This window comes from Leptidea sinapis, chromosome 7 (assembly GCF_905404315.1).
Source record: "Leptidea sinapis chromosome 7, ilLepSina1.1, whole genome shotgun sequence".
Classification (NCBI taxonomy): domain Eukaryota; kingdom Metazoa; phylum Arthropoda; class Insecta; order Lepidoptera; family Pieridae; genus Leptidea; species Leptidea sinapis.
Window position 1 is genome coordinate 8,047,438 of NC_066271.1, and position 20,856 is coordinate 8,068,293.

At 34.5% G+C, this 20,856-nt stretch overlaps 1 protein-coding gene across 1 annotated transcript in view; it reads right to left on the bottom strand.

Annotated features, from left to right (window-relative positions):
* Positions 1 to 2,976: 2,976 nt before the first annotated feature.
* The window catches only part of LOC126965361 (protein O-mannosyl-transferase TMTC2-like), a 190,808-nt gene continuing 172,928 nt past the window's right edge, over positions 2,977 to 20,856 (bottom strand). The window contains exons 6-11 of the mRNA XM_050808904.1: positions 14,021 to 14,106; positions 11,825 to 12,087; positions 10,981 to 11,121; positions 9,036 to 9,120; positions 7,735 to 7,913; positions 2,977 to 7,198 (exon numbers count right to left, since the gene is read on the bottom strand). Coding sequence (XP_050664861.1) covers positions 7,031 to 7,198; positions 7,735 to 7,913; positions 9,036 to 9,120; positions 10,981 to 11,121; positions 11,825 to 12,087; positions 14,021 to 14,106 — 922 coding nt within the window. The 3' untranslated portion in view covers positions 2,977 to 7,030. The remainder of the gene's footprint in view (positions 7,199 to 7,734; positions 7,914 to 9,035; positions 9,121 to 10,980; positions 11,122 to 11,824; positions 12,088 to 14,020; positions 14,107 to 20,856) is intronic.

The following is a 20,856-nucleotide window of genomic DNA, read 5'->3' on the forward strand; positions in this document are numbered from 1 at the left end:
ACTAGTTAGGAATTTATTTAGACAGACGACTTACCTGGACAAACATATGGACCAAAAGAGAAGCACTTAGGCAACAACTAAAAAAGATAGATTGATAGAAGACGACCCATATAGGCGAATGGTTAGTGACCCTGACTACTAAGCTAGAGGTCCCGGGTTCGAATCCCGGTAGGTGCAATCAATTATATGATGAATATGTTTGTTTCGGAGTCATGGATGATTATATGTATTTATGTATGTTTAAAATGTATATTGTATTAAATATATCGTTATCTTGTACCCATAGTACAGGCTATGCCTAGTTTTTGGGCAAGATAATTTGTGTAAAAGTGTATCTATATTATTATTATTTACTGGCTTATTGAAAGTTTTAACTTACTCTGGAGAACCGTCGTTTATTTATTTATTTATTTTTATTAAAACAACACCAATTACATTATTCAAGTATATTATACTATTGCTAGAAGCTATTATGCAAGTTGGAGCAGCAACTACACCAACACCTCAAGTCTATTAGTAAATAGATCACAACAAGGGCGGTCTTCTACGAGGTGATTAAATTTCAAGACTCGCGGCACGGGCGGGCGCCGCAGTGCGTGCTACCATGCGAGACGCGGGTACCGCCAGCAGACAGTGATTTCTACTACGAATATAATTGTTAGGTGTATACATTCGAATCAGGGACATCTATTAAGCCCCGGCTAACTTTAAGCAAGTTAGTTGCTTGGTCGAGAGTCCGTCTGGTTTCCAGAGTTTTGTATCCAAGGCAACCGACGAGATACGCCGTCGGGTACAAGTACGTGTAGTAACCCAGTTTCCGCTTAGACAGGAAACGCAAAAATGCTTTTTGTATTTTCTCCAGCATAAGGTAATAGGCTACTTCGTAGGGATTCCATACGCACGAGCTCGCTTCAAGCTTACTACGCACAAGGGTACTGTAAGGCAGTTGTATTATATTGACGCTGTGGTAGTCGTGCGCATTCGTTAATACGAACCCTAGTCTCATGAGTGACTGTAATTATATGGTCGTGGAAGGTAAGCTTTTGGTCAAATTTCACACCCAGATCTTTCATTGAATTTCGTCTGCATAAAAGCTTACCATTAATGCGGTACTGAAAGTGATTGTTTGTCGCATTCGACAAAAAGTGACAATATAGCATTTAGTGCGATTAAATTCCATTTTATTATGCACACCGGAACTATAAACAGCATCTATGTTAGCCTGAATAGCCTCACATTGTGCCTCATTTTGGATGCTCGCACATAATTTTAGGCCATTCGCGTAAAGGAGACACTGCGCATAGTTGGGTATCTCGGGTAAGTCAATTACCATTAATAAAAATAATAAAGGTCCTAGGATTGAGCCTTGATTCACTCCAGAGCGGGTATAATAAGGGTTCGATTCATAAATTCCATGTCTAATATGCTGCTGCCGATCACGGAGATAGTCAGACAAGAGATTAAGAAGCTGTGGACAGGAGCCAATAGCACAAAGTTTAGCAAGCAGGATGTCATTATTAACCCTGTCGAAGGCCTTACGAAAATCAAAGTAAAGCACATCTACTTGTAACCGCATATCTAATTGTGTTGATATAATTTCTGTTAATGTTCAGTTTTGCAAAACCAAGTAAAATAGTTTTCGTCACTGGAGCTAGGCTTGACATATACGACACACACTAGATAAGGCCGACCACACCATGTGAACACTGCCCACAGATCCAGTGGCGGTTTTGTACTGTTGCGCCCTGCGCAGGCGGGCAGGCGCGCGCGCACTAGTAGCACTCCTCCACACGGCGTGGGTCTGTCGCGGCGCAGCACGCACCAGTCGCCGCTCTCGAGCTCCGCGTCGGTAACCGATGAGTCAAGGAAGCTTTCAGTCAATGTTGTGCTCAAGTAACGCTCGTTGTACAAATATATACTCGAACCTGTTTGGACTTACGACTTACAACTTCGAGGCAAAAATTCAGCAATGCTTTCAGTCAAAAACTCTACGTGTAATCTCTGGAGCGCCTTGGTACATCACGTATAGTCGCATACATCGCGATCTACATATATATACTTAGATATACAACGCTACCCATTGGCAACAACGATCTTTTTTAGAACAAAAATTATGAACTAACACATAGATGTACGATCGGATACTGGTAAAATCATAAATAAATATGTACGAATTTATATTCTGTTATACAAAATACAACCCGCATCATATTGGCATCTGGTAATCCACATCTGCGCATTTTACAAGAAACTTCTTGCCTCACAGACACTTTGTGGATTCAATTACCAGCTGCAGTTTCACGAACCGATACAACTAAGGGATCTTCAAGCATAGAGTATACTACTTTAACTAAAGGCCGGCAACGCATCTCTTGATACCTGTTGTTGCGGATGTCCATGGACGGTTGCCTCACCTCTCCCCATCCCGTGAGCCTCTTGCCCGTTTGCCCCCCTCATACCTAACAACTAATTTAAGGCCAGCAACTTTTGTAGTGTTACATTTTTTTTATTGTGTTTTATTATTATTTTCTTACATCTGTAACTCATTTTTAACTTATGTTATTTTGTGGAAGGCTCCTTTGCACAGGAAGCCGACTAGATTATGGGTACCACAACGGCGCCTATTTCTGCTGTGAAGCAGTAATATGTAACATTATTGTGTTTTGGTCTGAAGGGCGCCGTAGCTAGTGAAATTACTGGGCAAATGAGACTTAGCATCTTATGTCTCAAGGTGACGAGCGTAACTGTAGTGACGCTTAGAATTTTTGGGTTTTTCAAGAATCCTGAGCGTCCTCCTCGTCTCTTTTCATAAAAAAAACTTTTAAGTAAATGCAGCGATTTTCAAAGTGACTAAGATGTGGTTTAATTCCAAGATTTTTTTATATGAGTATAATATTTGTTGTTGAATATTGGGACTCGTTGCATAAGTCTATTTTGGTATAGGAGTGAATTAGGAGTACATAAAATGAACACACATTAAAATATCGAAGCTTTTATTTACAAAATTATCAACATATAATATCACTTTGGGAATTCGCAGTTTCACTTGCATAACACCATAAATATAACTAGTGTAAAATCAATGATGGTTACAATTCCATGATTAATTAACTTTTGTAATTATAATTACAACTATATATGAGAGTTTCGAAGTAAAACAATAATTAATGTTAGTAGTAATAATTGGAAGTTTGATTAGACATATAATATTTTAAATATTCCTTTAGACCTGTCAAAAAACATATGATTTAATGTTTATAATGAGCTTAAGAATAAAACTAGTGTTATTAATATATCCCTTTATTCTGAGGTACCTGAATAATTGCATCTTCAAAACGGTATTTCACGATGAAATAAAGGGGTACTAACAAGTTTAGTTTTGCTTAAGATAAACATGTTTTTAGTGTAAGTATCCATGTATATATATCGACTTAAATTTTAACTTAATTAACCTTTTAAGAGAAATAATATAATTTTATTTTGAACTTATTTAGGCCGACTAGATTTTATTCGTTTGTAACATCGTTAGTAAGTTTAAAAGTGGTTTATATTTTTTTTAATCATTGATAAATTAGCCAATGAAGAAATACTAATGTTTAATTGACATTCACTAACTTTCAGGGACAATACATATTTAATTTAGGGCAATTATAATTGGTTGGTTGGTCTTCATCAGGACGGGTAAACCCCAAAAACAATGGTGTGTCGATCTGGATGCCTATAATAACACCATAGTCAACCAGGGGAGGCCTTTTCCCAGCAGTGGGATTCAATAGGCTAATAAAAAAAAAAATTAAGAAAAATATTCAATTGTGTGAATTCTACACATGCTTCGCCTCTACACGAGGCATCCTTAGGAGATGTTGGCTCGTCAAATTCTGGCACGAAACTGAATTGAATGAGCCTGAATTATATACCCTCGTCCCATGATTAAGCGCGCTGCGATTGGTCGGCTGTTGTGAAGAGATACGTAACAATGGTGGAGAGATCAAATTTGTTTGTTCATTGTTACACATTTTATTGATTAGAACACAACTTACACCCGTCTTGATATTAATTTGTGCTTTTGTATAGAATTTTATGTACATATAAGTTTGGTAGAAAGGATACATTTTAGATAAAATAAAACGGTTACTACATTATTTTGGCATTATGATCTATTACTACAAAGCGTAAAATACGTTTATTGTCACAGGTGTGAATGAGAAGAAACATATTATTATGACGAATGTTTAATTTGCGACTGTTTATGACGTCACAGTCGTATGGAACATTATTTACAGTATTTTTATAACATTTTAACACGAAATAACAATAAATGCAGTTATCTTATGATTAGATATGTTCGATTTTATATAATGAAGTCGAAATAATACAAAATATAAACAAAATAGATGTTATATTTATATATAAGTCTAATATTTTTGAATTATTTTCATATTTTTTGGTCTTTAATTTAATTTCGTATGTTCTTCATATTTCCATAAAAAATGTTATTAGCTTATACGAGCATACGAAGTTAAGAGATACATTAAAATAAATAAGCTAGAATGATAGTTGTAACACATTTTCATCAAGTAGGCATGCACTTAATGTTATTATCTTTGTATTATAATAAACATTTAAGTAATAATAAGTACTTAGATTACATTATTATAAATATAATTTTTCAAAAGATAGTGGAAGACGAAGCAAATCATGTTTTTTAAAGAATTCCCGACAACTCCTAAATAATTGGGACTAACTGTTAATAGAATTTAAATACGTATAAAAACCTACCCGTTAACTATGTTGGTAATATTTACACATATTTTATAGTAATGCATTATTTTGATGTTTTCTATAAGTTTGTGCTTATATGTATGTAATAAGTAAGTCATAATAAATGAAATATAATTGTTATATATTATATTGCTGATACTAACATATTAGTAATTCTTATAAATGTACTTAGGTACTTTTTTATTTAACCTTATCAAGGAAGCTTTACTGTTTCAAAATTAATACAAATAATATTATTAGTAATGCAGTTAATTTGTGATGTAAACTTAATAAAAAAATATAGCAAATAATTATAACAATGACATGCTAGATAAAATTAATGCCTCGTAGGGATAATTAATAGGGAAATTAATGCCATCAACTTTTAATAAGCGATACGATTCCGATGCAGTTCAGTTTAGGTACCTAAACTGAATCACTAAAATTCGTACCTTGATGGGCTTTTTACTGAATGGCGTTTGGATCGCTTATAAAGAATGAACAAAATAAATTTGGTCCGCGGTGTGAGAAAGAGATGACGCTCTGCAGTCGTCGCATAAGTTTGTCTCTCTTACTCGAACCTATGCGTTGCGTTTCGAAACAAGTTTCAGTTTGCAATTCCATTGACATCATTTTGGACATTCAATTGACATCATTGCGATTTAATCAGTTGATTTGACGTCATCCTAAATTAGATAGCTCTAATCACGTCGTGATACAAAATAGCAAAGCAGTTCATTTTAGGTTATCAATTAAGAATCGCAATAAGAGTTCATGGTAGGCCCGCAGGTCATTATAATGGTAATCTGTCAAAAAAATGTAAAATATACGAGAGAGAAAAATATCTAACCGCAAGACTCAAATGGCAGCCAAGTAACAGTGAATGGCCGAACACGAAAAATGTTTTATCCAGATTAGCAGCGTGTAATTCAGCGCCAGCTAAAAGGCGACCCCTTTATATTTGAAACAGGGAAAACTTTTATACACAGTGACTTAGAGAACGTGTAAACTGAACGTGAGCTGTATAGAAAAACCAAATTTATGTACAAAAATTCGCGTATTCATATACGACTCGCGTTTGAGAAAGCCACAATCTTTTCACGTTTTAAAAAAGCTAAATAGAACTGCTATGCTCTGACGTTCTTCTTACATTTTTATTTGTTTTTACATTAAAATAAATAGCGACTCAATCTCAAAATGGAAATAATAACTCTTTTTTGATTTCCAAAGATTTCAGTAAAATTAAATGACATCGTGATAACTATAGCTTCAACGTATTAATAAAACTATTCTATCGATTTACGAAATAAATTGATGATTAATTTCAGAAACACTGTTTCAGAGCATTTCGCATATACATACCATAATATAAATTATGTATAATTCTTAATAAATAAAACGAAACATTTTAATCTTGGCGTGTTATGTACTACATTGGTATAAAAACATTTCCAACTAGACTCGTCCATATTCATAATTGGTCACTCCAAATTGTGTTACTGTAGCTGCGCAAAAATATACCCGTGTCTATCCGAAACGGAGTTAGCATATTCATTTCATAATAACAACTATTCTAAGCAAATCAGCTGAGATATGAATCCAAACAATAATTTTGTACAATAGTAACAGTGCGTTTTTTTATTTTTTTGTACCTTGACTTTTTTCCTGGCCTATGGCATGTTTACGTGAAATAATTTATTTTTATGAATAAATATGAAATCGATTATTTTATTGCTTTAATAACTGTTATATTTATATATAAATAATTGAATATTTAAATTGAAAATACACGAGTCTCACGACGAGTGGCATTCTGAAAACATAAAAAATCGATGTTATAAGGAGCACTGTACTTTTTTTTAAAGCAAGTATTAATCTGATCTCATTGCATTGATTTTTAGTTCTATTTCTATACTGCATTTGTGTGATGACATTTTAATGTAAAAGATATTAGAGTCGCATGGCCAGAACGTAACTCAGTTGAAAAAAACATTATGAAAACAAAAGGAATTATATTGTAACTCAGTAGAACATTAAGATGCTCAAGCTGAGATAAATTAATAACATTTAACAATAATCAGTATGCTTTTTATAAGAACTTTCAAAAAATATAATGTTCACAGAACTAAGATTACAAGAAAACCCATAATTTATAGTTAAATATTGACTTTGGTACACACGCCATATCACAAAAATTGAATTGACGTTGGTACACAAAAATAAAAAAAAAACGCCCATAAACAGCTTGTTACGTTTGCAAATTGACAGGTTATTTTCTTCGTTGATTGCTCATTAGTGCTCGAACTCTCTTGAGATTTGTGATAGTGATTTCATCGTTGGGTTTTAGCTGAAGTGCTCGGCGATATGAAGTGGCAGCTGCAACGTACTTCCCATTCAGATGAAGGATTGCACCGAGATTCGAGTGGTGTTCAGCGTCCTGGAAATATTGCACGTGAAAATATTGAACTTTTAACAATTTTATATCTCTTCTGCACAAGAGCTTTTTTGAACATAAATAGAGGAATATTATTCAGACAATATTATATAAAATATTTTAAACTTTATATGGTATTTTTTTTCCACGTACCGGAAGGCGCAGTGTTCGTAGGCTCCCCACAAGATGGACCGACGATATGGTTAAGATCGCCGGAATATGTTGGATGAGGGCAGCGCAGAACTGATCGTGAAAATCTTTGGGGGAGGCCTTTGTCCAGCAGTGGACGTCTTCCCGCTGATGATGATGATGGTATTTTATTTATTTTCGTATCTACTAATATAATATGGATTATAAAAAAAAGTTTTTATAACCAAAACTATCTAGCGAAGGGTCGCATGAAGAAACTTTCCATTCCATTACATTTGCTAATATAATTTTGTTTGTTTCTTAATTATTGATAGATATAACACATCATGCACACTAACATACAAACAATTTAGTTCGTAATAAATTTTCTTAGTGTATGGTTGGCTTACATTAGGGTCGAGCTCCACTGCCCTGGCGTACCAACGTTCGGCAGCGCGACATTTTCGCGCGTCTCGAAGCGCTCTTGCCGCGGATGCGGCGCGAGTACTGTCTGTTGGCACCAGACGCGCTGCCGCCACAAACTGTTCTGCAGACTCACGTAAACGGCGCTGGGATCTCAGGAACATACCTACAAAATCCATCATCATCTTATTTTATTATAGGGACGGGGTACTTAAATGTGAGCGGGTAGCGGGTTACGGCAGTCTCACACGTTGCCCTTCCCCGCCACCCGCTACCCGCTGACATCTTAGTACCCCGTCCCTGCCACCGTCTGTCTCCCCGTGGGACGGTCGTGCACGTAGTTGTCGGACTATAGTTGTTAGTGATACGTAAATATTATTGTTCTACAAACATATTGATCCGTACTACCTTTTTAAGAAAAGTCCATGTAATCATAATTCTTATACATAAGCCACAATATGTATGTTATGAAAAAATGCACCGCGGGTAGAACTAGATTATAAATATAACAAAATCATAAGGAATAAAGCTGCAAGGTGAGTTTCTTAGTTCTGTGAGCTTTGACTAACGGGAATATACATTTCAATATTTTCTATTAAACGTAGGCTTAAAGTTTTTTCAATCATAGAAATTAGCATTGTTTAGCACTATTCCAATCATTAAAATTCAATATTATACATATTTTATGCCCATAAACAAGATTTTATTTAAAATTTGATATAGTTTATTATAAGGTATATACTGGTAATATCTACTGGTAGGAAAAATAAAGGAATTATTTAAAACTAACTGCTGCCCATGACATCGTCCGCGTGGAAGCTGTAAAGCATAACACTATTCCTGCATTTAGCGTGATAATATAATATTGCCGAACTATTACATGATTAAAATCAAATCTATTTAGTACTTTATGCGTTTTTTCTGAACAAACATACAGACAAACAGACAAAAATTCTAAAAAAAATCCACATCAATTATTATTTTAAAAAATATTCAATTTTTTTTTAATGTGTGGTTAGAGTTTTCTTCCAAAATAAATTCAATTTCATTTCAATATACAGTGTTTACTTTATTACGATTATTTTAACGTGTAAATTTCTATTGCGTAGTAATTAACAAAATATAAAGGTAAAAATGTTTGTCTGTGAAAGTAGAAAACCATAAAAATAAAAATACTTTTACTGCGATAATGTAAATTTACCACGCATTAGTTTATTCGTGTTCGCAAACTTTGCTAAAAGCTTGAACCAAGTTTCCTAAATATAAAATGGATTCCTGTAAATCTTACCAAATTGGTCTCGAACAGACGGATCATTAGGTGCTAAAGTTATTGCCTTCTTAAACCAAACTTCAGCTTCAATACTTCGACTTGTCTGTAACAAAAAAGTTTATGAAGATGGCGTGGAATTTTATTACGATAAATATTTTTCGGAATTTTTAAAGCATACGGTATTCACGACAAGTTATGATTTGAAATTTTCACCACAATAGTATATTGTGCAACTCGGGCGACAAGTTTTACAATGACCGAATGAATGTCGAATGTTCAACTTCGCTTGAGTGGGTAATCGACAACGTCGCACGAGTTGCAGATACTATTTTGTATTACTAATGCATTTATTTGTGTTTTTTTTGTTATTATTTTATTTATTTTAGCAATTTTATCTAAATCTGCGTGTGCCAAGTGTAATTTACGTGCGACAAGTAAACTTTTCGCACTCAAACAACAGTTTCATTTACGAACAAACTCACGCGTAATTTAAACATGCGCAAACGGCTCTTTTTCAACCGCAACAGCGAGCGCCAAGATTCTACTTTTCTCGCACTAGTAATACAAAGGATCTATTGGGCATTGTGATTGTTTTTGTTAAGTTCCGTTTCCATTGATGACATTGCATTAGTGTAGACGACAGCTTCTTTACATACGCGGTAATGGACTGTCGCATATACCATGGACAAAATTGATTCAAGATTTTGCTGGTATTTCTTTTAAAATAATAAATACAGGCTGGGTTGCTTTATATCAGTTGTTATAGTTAAGGTTAAAGTCAAACTTAACGTTAACAGTAACACTGACTTAAACATAGACTGCGGAATGTGTTTGTTGCACCATAGTTTTGCGGCCAATTTTTTATAGGCAACCTATCGCTAATACATTGAATACTACCTCAACGTAGTTAAAGAAACACATACCTGCAGAATCGTGTGAATATTTATTTGAAACTTGACAGGTCGCTGTTTAACATTAACAATAGCTTTAACCAGCGAAGACTGGACATAAATGAGGAAAATCATGACGTCATCTAAAAATTGTCGAATGGTGCAACACATTTTTTCATATACTATATATCCGGTACTTTAACATGTTTGTTATTGCTAAATTAGGTTGCTGCAACCCAGCCTTAGGTTTATATTTGCACGAATAAGATCAGTGTCTAATACATTGATAACAGTTATATAGGAAATGTATTTTCAAGCGAATTTCGACCTACGTGTTTAGTCATAGACGAACCCTGTGTCAGAGTGAGATAACTATCCTACCATAAAAACCTGGTTGCGAGAAAGAGACGGAATAGATGGATCGTGAAACCGTTTTAAACAATTTATTGTCCTATATATCCTGTCAAATTGAACCGCGTTTTAATTTTAGTATTTTTATCGTAATTATACTGTTTTTTAACGGATTTTAATTAAAAAATATAATAATGTCGTGTTCTATATAAGATTATATTATTATATACAGCAACAATCCAAATTAAGAAACATTTCACAGGTAAATACTGATACTTTAATACTACTTTCGTGGTGTTTACTATCGTAGAACAAATTTACTGAAATATTTGGAATTACATTTTAATCATGCAGTAAACACTATATTTTCTAAAGATTACATTAATTTTAAGAAATGGTTGGGCCATGTCGATAGAATGAATGAAAACCGATTACCGATTACCGAAAAAACCGTGTGTAAGGCCAGTGTAAATGATAATGTTGGAAGGGGTAGACCTAGGCGGACGTTACGAGACCAAATCAGGGACGTGTTGAAAAAAGGCCAGGTCATGAGTACCCTAAACCGAAGAGCATGTATGAAAGGAATAATGAAAGTGGACGAAGCGAAACAAGTATGTAAGGATAGTAGCGAGTGGAAAGAAGTAGTCTCTGCCTACCCCTACGGGAAAGAGTCGTGATTATATGTATGTTGGCATTAACAATTGTTATAAGATTATACTAACATTTCTTGAAACTATTTGGGCCAGGCTGACGTGTGTACCAACGTGATCTGGTGCGAGAGAAAGGGCTGATAGAACACTGTTCTCTGCCAATGTCCACTGCTGCAACTGTACGTAAATATCTCCTGCCATTGTCAAAACATTCTGAAAGAAAAAATTCTTATATAAACAATGATTAACCAATCTCTATGAAATGTTTCACAGGACCACTGTATGCCAATCTGAAGAAAGCTTAAAATTTTCAGCCCTTTCGTTTCTAATGTTTATATTTAGACAGGCTTGCTTGAAGTTCATTTTCCGATAAAATTGAATTGTTGTCGCAAAAGTAATCCATTTCAGAAAAAACTGTTCTTAAAATAAATACCCTTGCCTTGGAAAACAATTGAACCGGAATATATATATAGCTATGAATCTGTAGAAGTTAAATGTATCTTATGAATTTGAATTTGAATTCATTCAAATATATTATACTAAAATATCATTTTATTACAAAAGTTTTTCACGCGCTTCACTTGCAGTAAGCTCATGTTTAAGTGCTAGATTAGGCTAATTTTCTTTTTTAAATTTAAAAGGGATCCATGCAAATAATTCCCAACAACAAAGAAACAAAGACAGCTGTTCATTATAATATTATTTTATTTAATTTTTTAAAGTGACGAGAGTTCACAGAGTGAGATTTGAGACTGTTGATTGAATCCAAAATTAATTATTAAAATATTTAGAAGTAGTCCAAGGAGCCTACTGGTAGCATATCTTGTATGTAGTCGTAACATAACATAATATATTAAAAATAAAACATAATAATTATCCACAGACAATGAAATGTTAAAATGATGAGCCAACATACGTGTCGTGTCCATCCAACAATAGGCGCATTTGTAGCTGGTAATATTTGTAGAGCTTCCTTGTACGATGTGAGTGCCTTGTGCCAGTGTCCTCTTTGTGAATGCAAAGCGGCGAGCTGCACTAATGCCGACACCCGGGCCGCGTCGTGTTCCCGGCGATCACGTACTCGGATCCCTTCTGCACGAGCGCCTGCCCTCAGAGCGCTCACCGCTTCAGCCAGTCTACCGTCCGCCATTAGCGACGTGCCCAGGTTCACGTATGCCACTTTAAACAATGTTACATATTAACCTAATTAGATCACAGCCAATCGTTTGTAGAGAGCTTTAGAGCTTTCTCTTAGAGCGAAATTTGTTTCCGAAATTTAATAAGAAGTTTAAAACTAATTCCACTTTTGTTTTAATAATAATTTTTAAGCTATTGCATAGCTTCTATCGCGGGCCTTGAGCGTGGAGACCGAATCCAGAAATTCCGTAACCAAAATAACCTAACACTTACTTACTAGATGTATATAGATATTTCGGCACGGTCATTACAGTTGCCGTGGAACAGCGGTTCTCACGTATGCTTTTTGTGCAAAAGGTCCCAGGTTCGAGCCTGGGGTACATCTTGATTTTTTTTAATTTCTTTATTTTTATTATTATGACAAGCGTTTTTATTTAGTTTCACCTGTCCCGTTGTCTTTCTGCAAAAAAACATACTTCCCGTTTGCTTTTTTAAAATTAATTTTATCAAAAAACATACTGCATAAATAAAATAAATAAATAATTATAATAATTGCATAAGTTGATCAAAAATGCTATGCAATAGCTTTACCGCGGCTGTCCCCGAGTGTCACACGTCTTTTTATTTTTTACATTTATGAGAACGAGAGAGACGTTGTTCTTTGTATATGACTAAAGCCTTAGATGATTTAATTAGGATAACAAAAGCCAATAGAATAAACAAATGGGCTTGGTCTTAGCTTATCCAAAATTGAACTAATTAATTTAAACCATATTATTATACGATAAAAAAATACACGAATGATAAAACATAGTAGTGACAGCTTCTTTACCGCGAGATTTATAACGAAATACAGCATTTTTTGTGTGTTTACATAAATTAATGCTTAAAATCTAATATATAAAATTCTCTTGTCCCGGTGTTTGTCACCAAACTCCTCCAAACCGGCTGAACCGATTTGTTTGAAATTTTGTGTTCATATGACCTACCCGAGGTCTGAGAAACGGCCAACATCTATTTTTTAAAGCTTAAAACTTTTTTTAATTAATTATTTTAATAGTTTGTATGGCAAAACAACATTTTCTGGTACAGCTAGTATATTTATAAAATGATCTGCATTATCTTCCGAATATATCACGGGGACTGCTCATAAGAGTGGCTTAGGTCAATACCAGCAGAAGAATACCACCACCGCACGGACACTTTGTGGAATAAATTACCGGCTGTAGTTTTTCCAAAACGATACGACTTAGAGACCTTCAAGCATAGAGCATACTATCAGCTTAAAGGCATACAACGATCTTAAAGCCAACCCTGCTTGTGATTTTAAGAGAGGAATGGATGAATGCTATCATCATCATCATTATCATCAGCCGGAAGACGTCTACTGCTGGACAAAGGCCTCCCCCAAAGATTTCCATGACGATCGGTCCTGCGCTGCCCTCATCCAACATAATCCGGCAATTTTGACCAGATCGTCAATCCATCTTGTGGGGGGCCTACTAACAATACTGCGTCTTCCGGTACGCCGTTCGAGGACTTAACTGTCCCAACGGCCATTTGTACTTCGAGATATATCTGCCCAATGCCACTTGAGTTTCACAACCATCTGGACTATGTCTACGGATCTCCTCATTTCTGTGTCGATCTCGCGGGGAATCTCTGAGGATAGCCAGCTCTCTCTGTTACCCTCTGAGCGACCGTGAGCTTCCTAATAAGGCCCAAAACTAGCGACCACGTCTGCGTACTCACGAGTATTATATTAGCATTAACTAAATTTGACGAGTATTATAAAGTTTTATAAGTGATAGGCCAATATAATTAAATTGGCATTTTGATATGATGTACTTAGTTTATTACACGGCTCAATTTACGCTTAATTACGATAGAATCAAGTTTGTTAGTAAAGTTTTAATTGGAGTGGTTTGAAAGTTATCTATCCAATGGAATTAATCACATAAAATTCAATACTTACAAGCCATGGAGGGCCGAAAATAAATTGCTCTCTCGAAACTTTTGATGGCTTCCCCATACCGCCTCTGGTTCTGATGTAGGATTCCTCTGGAACAATATTTGGTGTTAGCTGTGTCTATATGTTATACGAGTGGGAGGCTCCTTTGCTTTAGATGCTGGCTAGATTATGGATACCACAACGGCGCCTGTTTCTTCCGTGAAGCAGTAATGTGTAAGCATTATTGTGTTTCGGTCTGAAGGGCGCCGTAGCTAGTGAAATTACTGGGCAAATGAGACTTGACATCTTATGTGTCAAGGTGACGATCACAGTTGTAGTGCTGCTCAGAATTCTGGGTTTTTTTTTAATCTTGAGCGGCGCTGCATTGTAATGGGCAGGGCGTATCAATAACCATCGGCTGAACGTCCTGCTCGTCTCGTCCCTGATTTTTATTTAAAAAAATGTTAAACAAAGTCAAATAAGTTCAAATAAATCAAAGAGGCATAATTAAGCGTTTTTTAATCGTCATTGTAAATATTTTATTAAAATAACTGAATCTAGCGCATGTTCGGAAAAAGTAGAGGCCGTGAGAAGAACATGCAAGACACTCAATGCATCTCTTTTACACTAGCTGTAATATTTTTACATAACAAATTAGTCTGTAAGGTATTATATCGAATATATGAAATTTGTTTATAAAAAATTCTTACGATATGTTGCAAAAGTAAAAGTTCATATTTTGTATTATTATTTATTAAAGAATATTTTTTTTTATGTTTAAACATTCTTTTAGGCTAGGCTTCAGATACTTCAAGCTGTGCGTTTATTATGATGTTCGTTCTAATTTTCTGGGCAAGTTTCTTATTGAAAATCTGAATGTACGAATAATGGGAATAGAATTAATTGCTTTTTATGAAGTGAGCTATCTAGATTCGACCGACTTCCAATAAGTCGTAATTTTTACAGATTCCAAAAACTTTGTCCGCGATTTGTATATATTTAAGCCGACTTTGGCAATATGATGTACGGCTTATAAAAATAAAGAATTAGGAAAACAGCAATGAAAGAAAAATATACTGTCATAGAAATTCTAAATCTAAAATAAATAATGAATAGAAAATATAATATTCACGAGTCAACAAGTATTAATAGTTCCATTTCACAAACATATATACATGTAGCCTTAAATAATTTATATGTCTAGATAGAGTCTCTTGCTGTTAGAGAACCGCTGAAAACAGGCCAGGCTTATTACTTTAGTGTGCGTTACAAGCTACGTTACACTCACGATTTGTATGTCACTTTGCGTTAGTGTGCAAGCATTGCTCAAAATAGAGGTTAACTATCTTCCTCATATTTTTATATTTTTCACAGCTGTCACAGGCTATCTATCAAACATATAAATGATCTTTATCTGCACCCATTCTTTAAATCCTCTATTAAGATTCGAAAACAGTTAGCTTATTGCCAACATTAAAACATCCAATGTCCTAATCACCATAACATCATCTAAACGAGTGTTGTAATGAAATTCAGTACAACATTACAACACTTGTTTGGATGATGTAATGGCTTCTAGGACTGGCTTTTTAAATGCTAGCAGTAAGCTAACTGTTTTAGAATCTTTTATAGAGGATTCATATTATGGGTTTAGATAAAGTCTTGTATGCAACTGTTGATAATTATAAGGTATTAAAACACTTGTGTGATACTATTATCACACCCACATTCGTGTTTTAATACCCCTTATTACACATCAGATGCATAAATAGCTAAAGCATGTGGCTAATATATGTCTACAGCACTATGAACACAACTCCAACAAAAACATTATGATATTGAAAAATGACGTTATTTTAAGTGAAATATAAAATGTTCCAGTGAAATAATATGATCAGGCAGCTGGCTTGTAATTTAATAATCATAAAATAAACCAATAACTTAGTTAAATAGACAATGTCTTCGCTTCACGAGCCACGTTGCTTATAAAGTATCCTTTGATCTCCAATAACGAGCAAAATGTAACAGCGTGCAATTTCCACCATCTTTGTATTGTGGTTCAACTTTAATAATGTAACAATGTTTTTCCATCGATTGTTTAAGTCAATAGATTGCAGACTGGAGTATTGACTAGGAATTTACGAACCAATATCCGTGAGCTGGAACTGCGGTTTCGAACACAGTCATATTTCCCTATCTGACAATGCTTGTGCATCTTGGTCTCGATTCTATTATTAAATATTAACAGCATGCGGCATTTAAAGTAACTTTAATACACAAAATAGTAATAGAGGGCTTAAGACGATATCAGGATTATTAATCTCGGAAACGGCTCCAACGATTTTAATGAAATTTAGTATACAGTTAGTTTCGGGGCGAGGAATCGATCTGGGTTTCAATTTTAAATAATGTAGTTTTATCAGTGTTTTAATGAGAAACAGCTACAAGAACATTAGAATACAAAGGCCACTTTATACAAGACTATAATAGCTCAGATGAACATTGGGTGATCCGCAAAGCAGAAGACCCCGGTTCGAATACAGATGTCGTATTAGTTTTCTTTTTCGTTCAAGTTTTGTACATTCTTAAAAATCCGAGCAAGGCTTGGTCGTCCAGATATTGGTTTTAATAATAATTTATTTATTTCAGACACAGAGATCTATACAAAATACAAGTTATAATAGTAAAATAACTTTATATAATACTTATACAACAATAATTCAAACTGAAAGCTCTTATGGTGGTGCATAAATACCACTGCGTAAATGTCCAACCGCCTAGTGTCGCAAAAACGGTTTTTATTTTATTTTATTTATGATAAAATAAACATTGAGAAGAGCAGTACGTTCAGCAGATAGTAATTGATACGCCCTCTCCATTACAATGCAGTGCCACTCAGGGTTATTGAGAAACCAAAAATTCTAAGAGGCACTACAACTGCGCTCGTAACCTTGAGACATAAGTCGTCAAGTCTCATTTGCCCAGTAATTTCACTAGCTGCGGCGCCCTTCAGACCGAAACACAGTAATTTTTTCATGTTACTGCTTCACGGCTGAAATAGATGCCGTTGATAAAAAGGTTAATCCATCAGGTTTTAGTTTTGGAGGCGATAGTCTCAATACTAAGAAATAACAAATAGGCCTGCGATCTAGGAACTAACCGTTTAGAACATCCACGGTAAAGTAAAATATATTCGAATCGTAAATATCCCATTACCTTAAGCTACTTAGTACCTTTAGATACTTTTTAACGTGTTCAAAACAGTAATAATTCAAAAAGTTATACTGATTGAACAAAATAAATCAGCCAATACGATGCATTTATTGCTCAGAAGGAAAGTAAATTAGTTCACTGGCTAGACTGCATAAGATTTAATTAAGAAATTTTATTTTATAATGCTGAAGATCTGAAAGAATTAAAAAATTATATAATAATTGATTTTATATTATTCCGGGCATTAGCTTCGTATAAAATATAGATCTAAACACAATATTGATTTAATGATGTAGATACGGCGCGACTATTATAAGTTATTTTCATAGTCTTACGTCCAATGGTATTTTGTTATGGGGCAGTGCAGCCGATATGAATACAATCTTTGTGCTTCATTAGAGAGCTATACGTGCTACTTATAACCTAGGTACTCAAGAATCATTAAGAGAAATATTTAATGAAATAAACATTTTATCTGTTGCATCTCAATATATTCCTGATAATGTTTTATGTGTTCATAAGCTCATTATGGAATTTGCTAGAAACTGCAACAATCATAATTTTAACACGAGGAACAAACATAAACTTGTCACGCCTACTATTCGGTTAAGTCGACTTAGTAAGTCTTTTATTGGGCGATGTATATGCATTTACAACATGATCCCACTAAATGTACAAAACAAATGTGTAACGAAACTTAATATAATTTTTAAAAAACTTTGTGCGGAAGGTTGTTATAATATAATTGATTTTCTTAATGATACCACATACTGGTAATGGAGCGAACACTCTTAGGCTTTTTAATTATAAATGTTTATTGTACAATATTACATTGTAATCCATATTTATAAAAAAAAGCGCGCTTAGTTTCTTGCTCTCATTCTTCTTCATTCAGACCTGAGTCTGAGGTATATTATTTCGAATGGGTTTTTGACGTTCAATAGTGATCCAATTTGTGTTAAAATATTTTAAATTGAGTTTGAAATCAATGTATATACATTACATTTTATGTATGCTAGCAAATATCTGGATATTGAGAGGTTTGTGCAGCAAATGGTGAGCAAATAACTGATGACAGTCTAAAGAAAAATTATGTGACATGGCAATATAATTCGCCCAAATACGGCTACGACTGATGGTTCTATTAAAGAGTTCGGAGGTGGGCTTACAGCTTCATTACCAAATTTTTTCATGATCCTATTATCATTCCTTTTGAATTTGGTTTTGCTTTTTTTTATTACAATAAGGGACGAGACGCGCAGGACGTTCCGCTGATGGTAATTGATACACATACAAAAATTCTGAGCAGCACTACAATTCCACTCAGTCATCTTAAGACGATAATGATGATAAGTCTCATTTGCCCAATGATTTCACTAGCTACGGCACCCTTCAGATCGAATCACAAGAATGCTTGCACATTACTTCTTCACGTCAGAAAAAGGCGCCGTTGTGGTACCCATAACATAGTCAGCTTCCTGTGCCTGGGAAATGCTCATAGTCGCTCTTACGACACCCTTGGGCCTGGGACTTCCCTATTCTTATAGCCGTGTGGCCACAAGATAGTAACATATGCCCCGGGGAAGCATAGGGCAGTTGTTACTATCTTGTGGCCACACGTAAAATATTTACATTTAAAAACTTTCCGGTGGCCATAATTACACCACAACATCAGTTATACTTAATTTTGTTGAGAAAAGCAAAAAACCGTTTACTATATTTGCTTATTTTGTGGAGTTCAATCATCTTTGTACAGATGTTGTAACGGGACCAAGTCGGGAGTATAATACCACTTTCACTCGCAAATTATCAAGTCGTTCCATAAACGGAGGAGATATGAGGAAACAAATATATAGATGAATTAAATCCTTAAAGTTGCTTGAAAAGTAAGTATTACAAATAATAATTCTATTTTTTTTTGTAGTTAGTTACATAAATACAAAGAGCTATTCTGAATACAACTGTAATAATTAGGTAGATATAATAGTTTAAATAAATGAAAAAAACACGCTTTGTTTGAAAAGATAATGATTGAAATTTAAAATGTACGTCAATTACTGCCTTTTCGACGAAGGTGAAAAAATTATATAAATTAACAAAAGTCTTGTTTTGCAAATTGAAAATATTTTATCAAAATAATTATCTTCAGTCCTCGATAAATCTACGAAGTTCGAATGAAATCTGGCCGTGTATCAAAATCGCGCCCAATTGAGTCGGTAACAAGCAAACAAACATACAGGTGAAGATAATAAAAAGCGTTTAAAAACACTCGTATGCTATTGAATCTCGCGTTCTAATAACATTCTTAACAAGACTGCTGCATAAATAACTATTATGAAAAGATTAATGTCACCAGAGTCTACTCGTTTCTGCTTTATCATGCATAAAACCGTCGACCGGGAAAATGTACCGGCGTATATCAACAGCAATATTGTACGTCATTTTGTGGAGTCAGCTGAAAAAACTAGTTTAATAAAACATAGATGCGGCGATGCAATATTGTTCCCATGAATAATGCAGGCCGGGCTCAACGTGGGCTCAGCATACACTAATGAGAATCGTCCAACCCGGTCTATTGTACCCCGTGCACACCAGCAATAATTTGTGCCTAATTCCCCTCTAATTATCGTGACGTGCTTTGTTTAACATTGTATTGTGTTCAATGTTGCGAAAATACTTCGTCTACGTGTCACTTTAACGTGAAATGTGGGTTGGGATCTTTGAGCCCACTTTACGAGTTGGACGATGAAAATACGGCTAGTGACGTTGAGACTTTATGTTACACTAAAACTGTGATAAATCTTGATACTTTCATTACCTTAGGGCTTCATGAGCATGTATTAGAATCTTAACCCTCTGAAAGCAACAAGGGTTACAGACCTTACTTCTAATTTTGAAGAGCCTTGATTTCTGATGTTGTATCGTTCATTATTTTAGATTACAAATGTATAGCGACAGTCACTCACCAAAGAGTCCATCCAATCCAGTACACCGTAATCAATTAAAACGTTGATCTTAATCTAGTCTCAAAGTTGTTACTTAAACTAAAGTAAAGGGATGTCCAATTATCTGGCTCCACGTATTAGATGGCCACTGGCCAATTCCTGATTGCTTGTCTTAGATTTCAATATATACCATTCACAATGTTATTATTTAAGAAGATTTCAATAATTTTCTAAATATTTCTTTAAAGCAGGTTTTTTTTTTGATATTGTTTCTAAGCTTTGAAAATAAAGTAGTTTCAGTTACCAATTTAATTATTTCAATGTGTTTCCATTCTCAATAAATACCAACGTCCTTAGATAATCTATATGCCTTAATAGACTCAGAACTGACTCTGAACGCGTCGAAAAATAGTGGCAAACTATTCGCCTTCATAATTACTCATACGCACTTACATGCGTCTGATACCGTAGGTAAAATAAATAAATTAAAGTAAAGTAAAAAAAAATAAAGTAAAAATAAATAAATTTAGTAGCCATTATGTACTTATAATTTATTTTGATTTATTTTATTTGATACTGTATATTTAAGTCATGCAGTGTTGCTAGTTTATAAACTCAAGATTCCCTTACCAAGTATTTACTAGTGGGAGGCTCCTTTACACAGGACGCCGGCTAGATTATGGGTACCACTATGGCACCTAT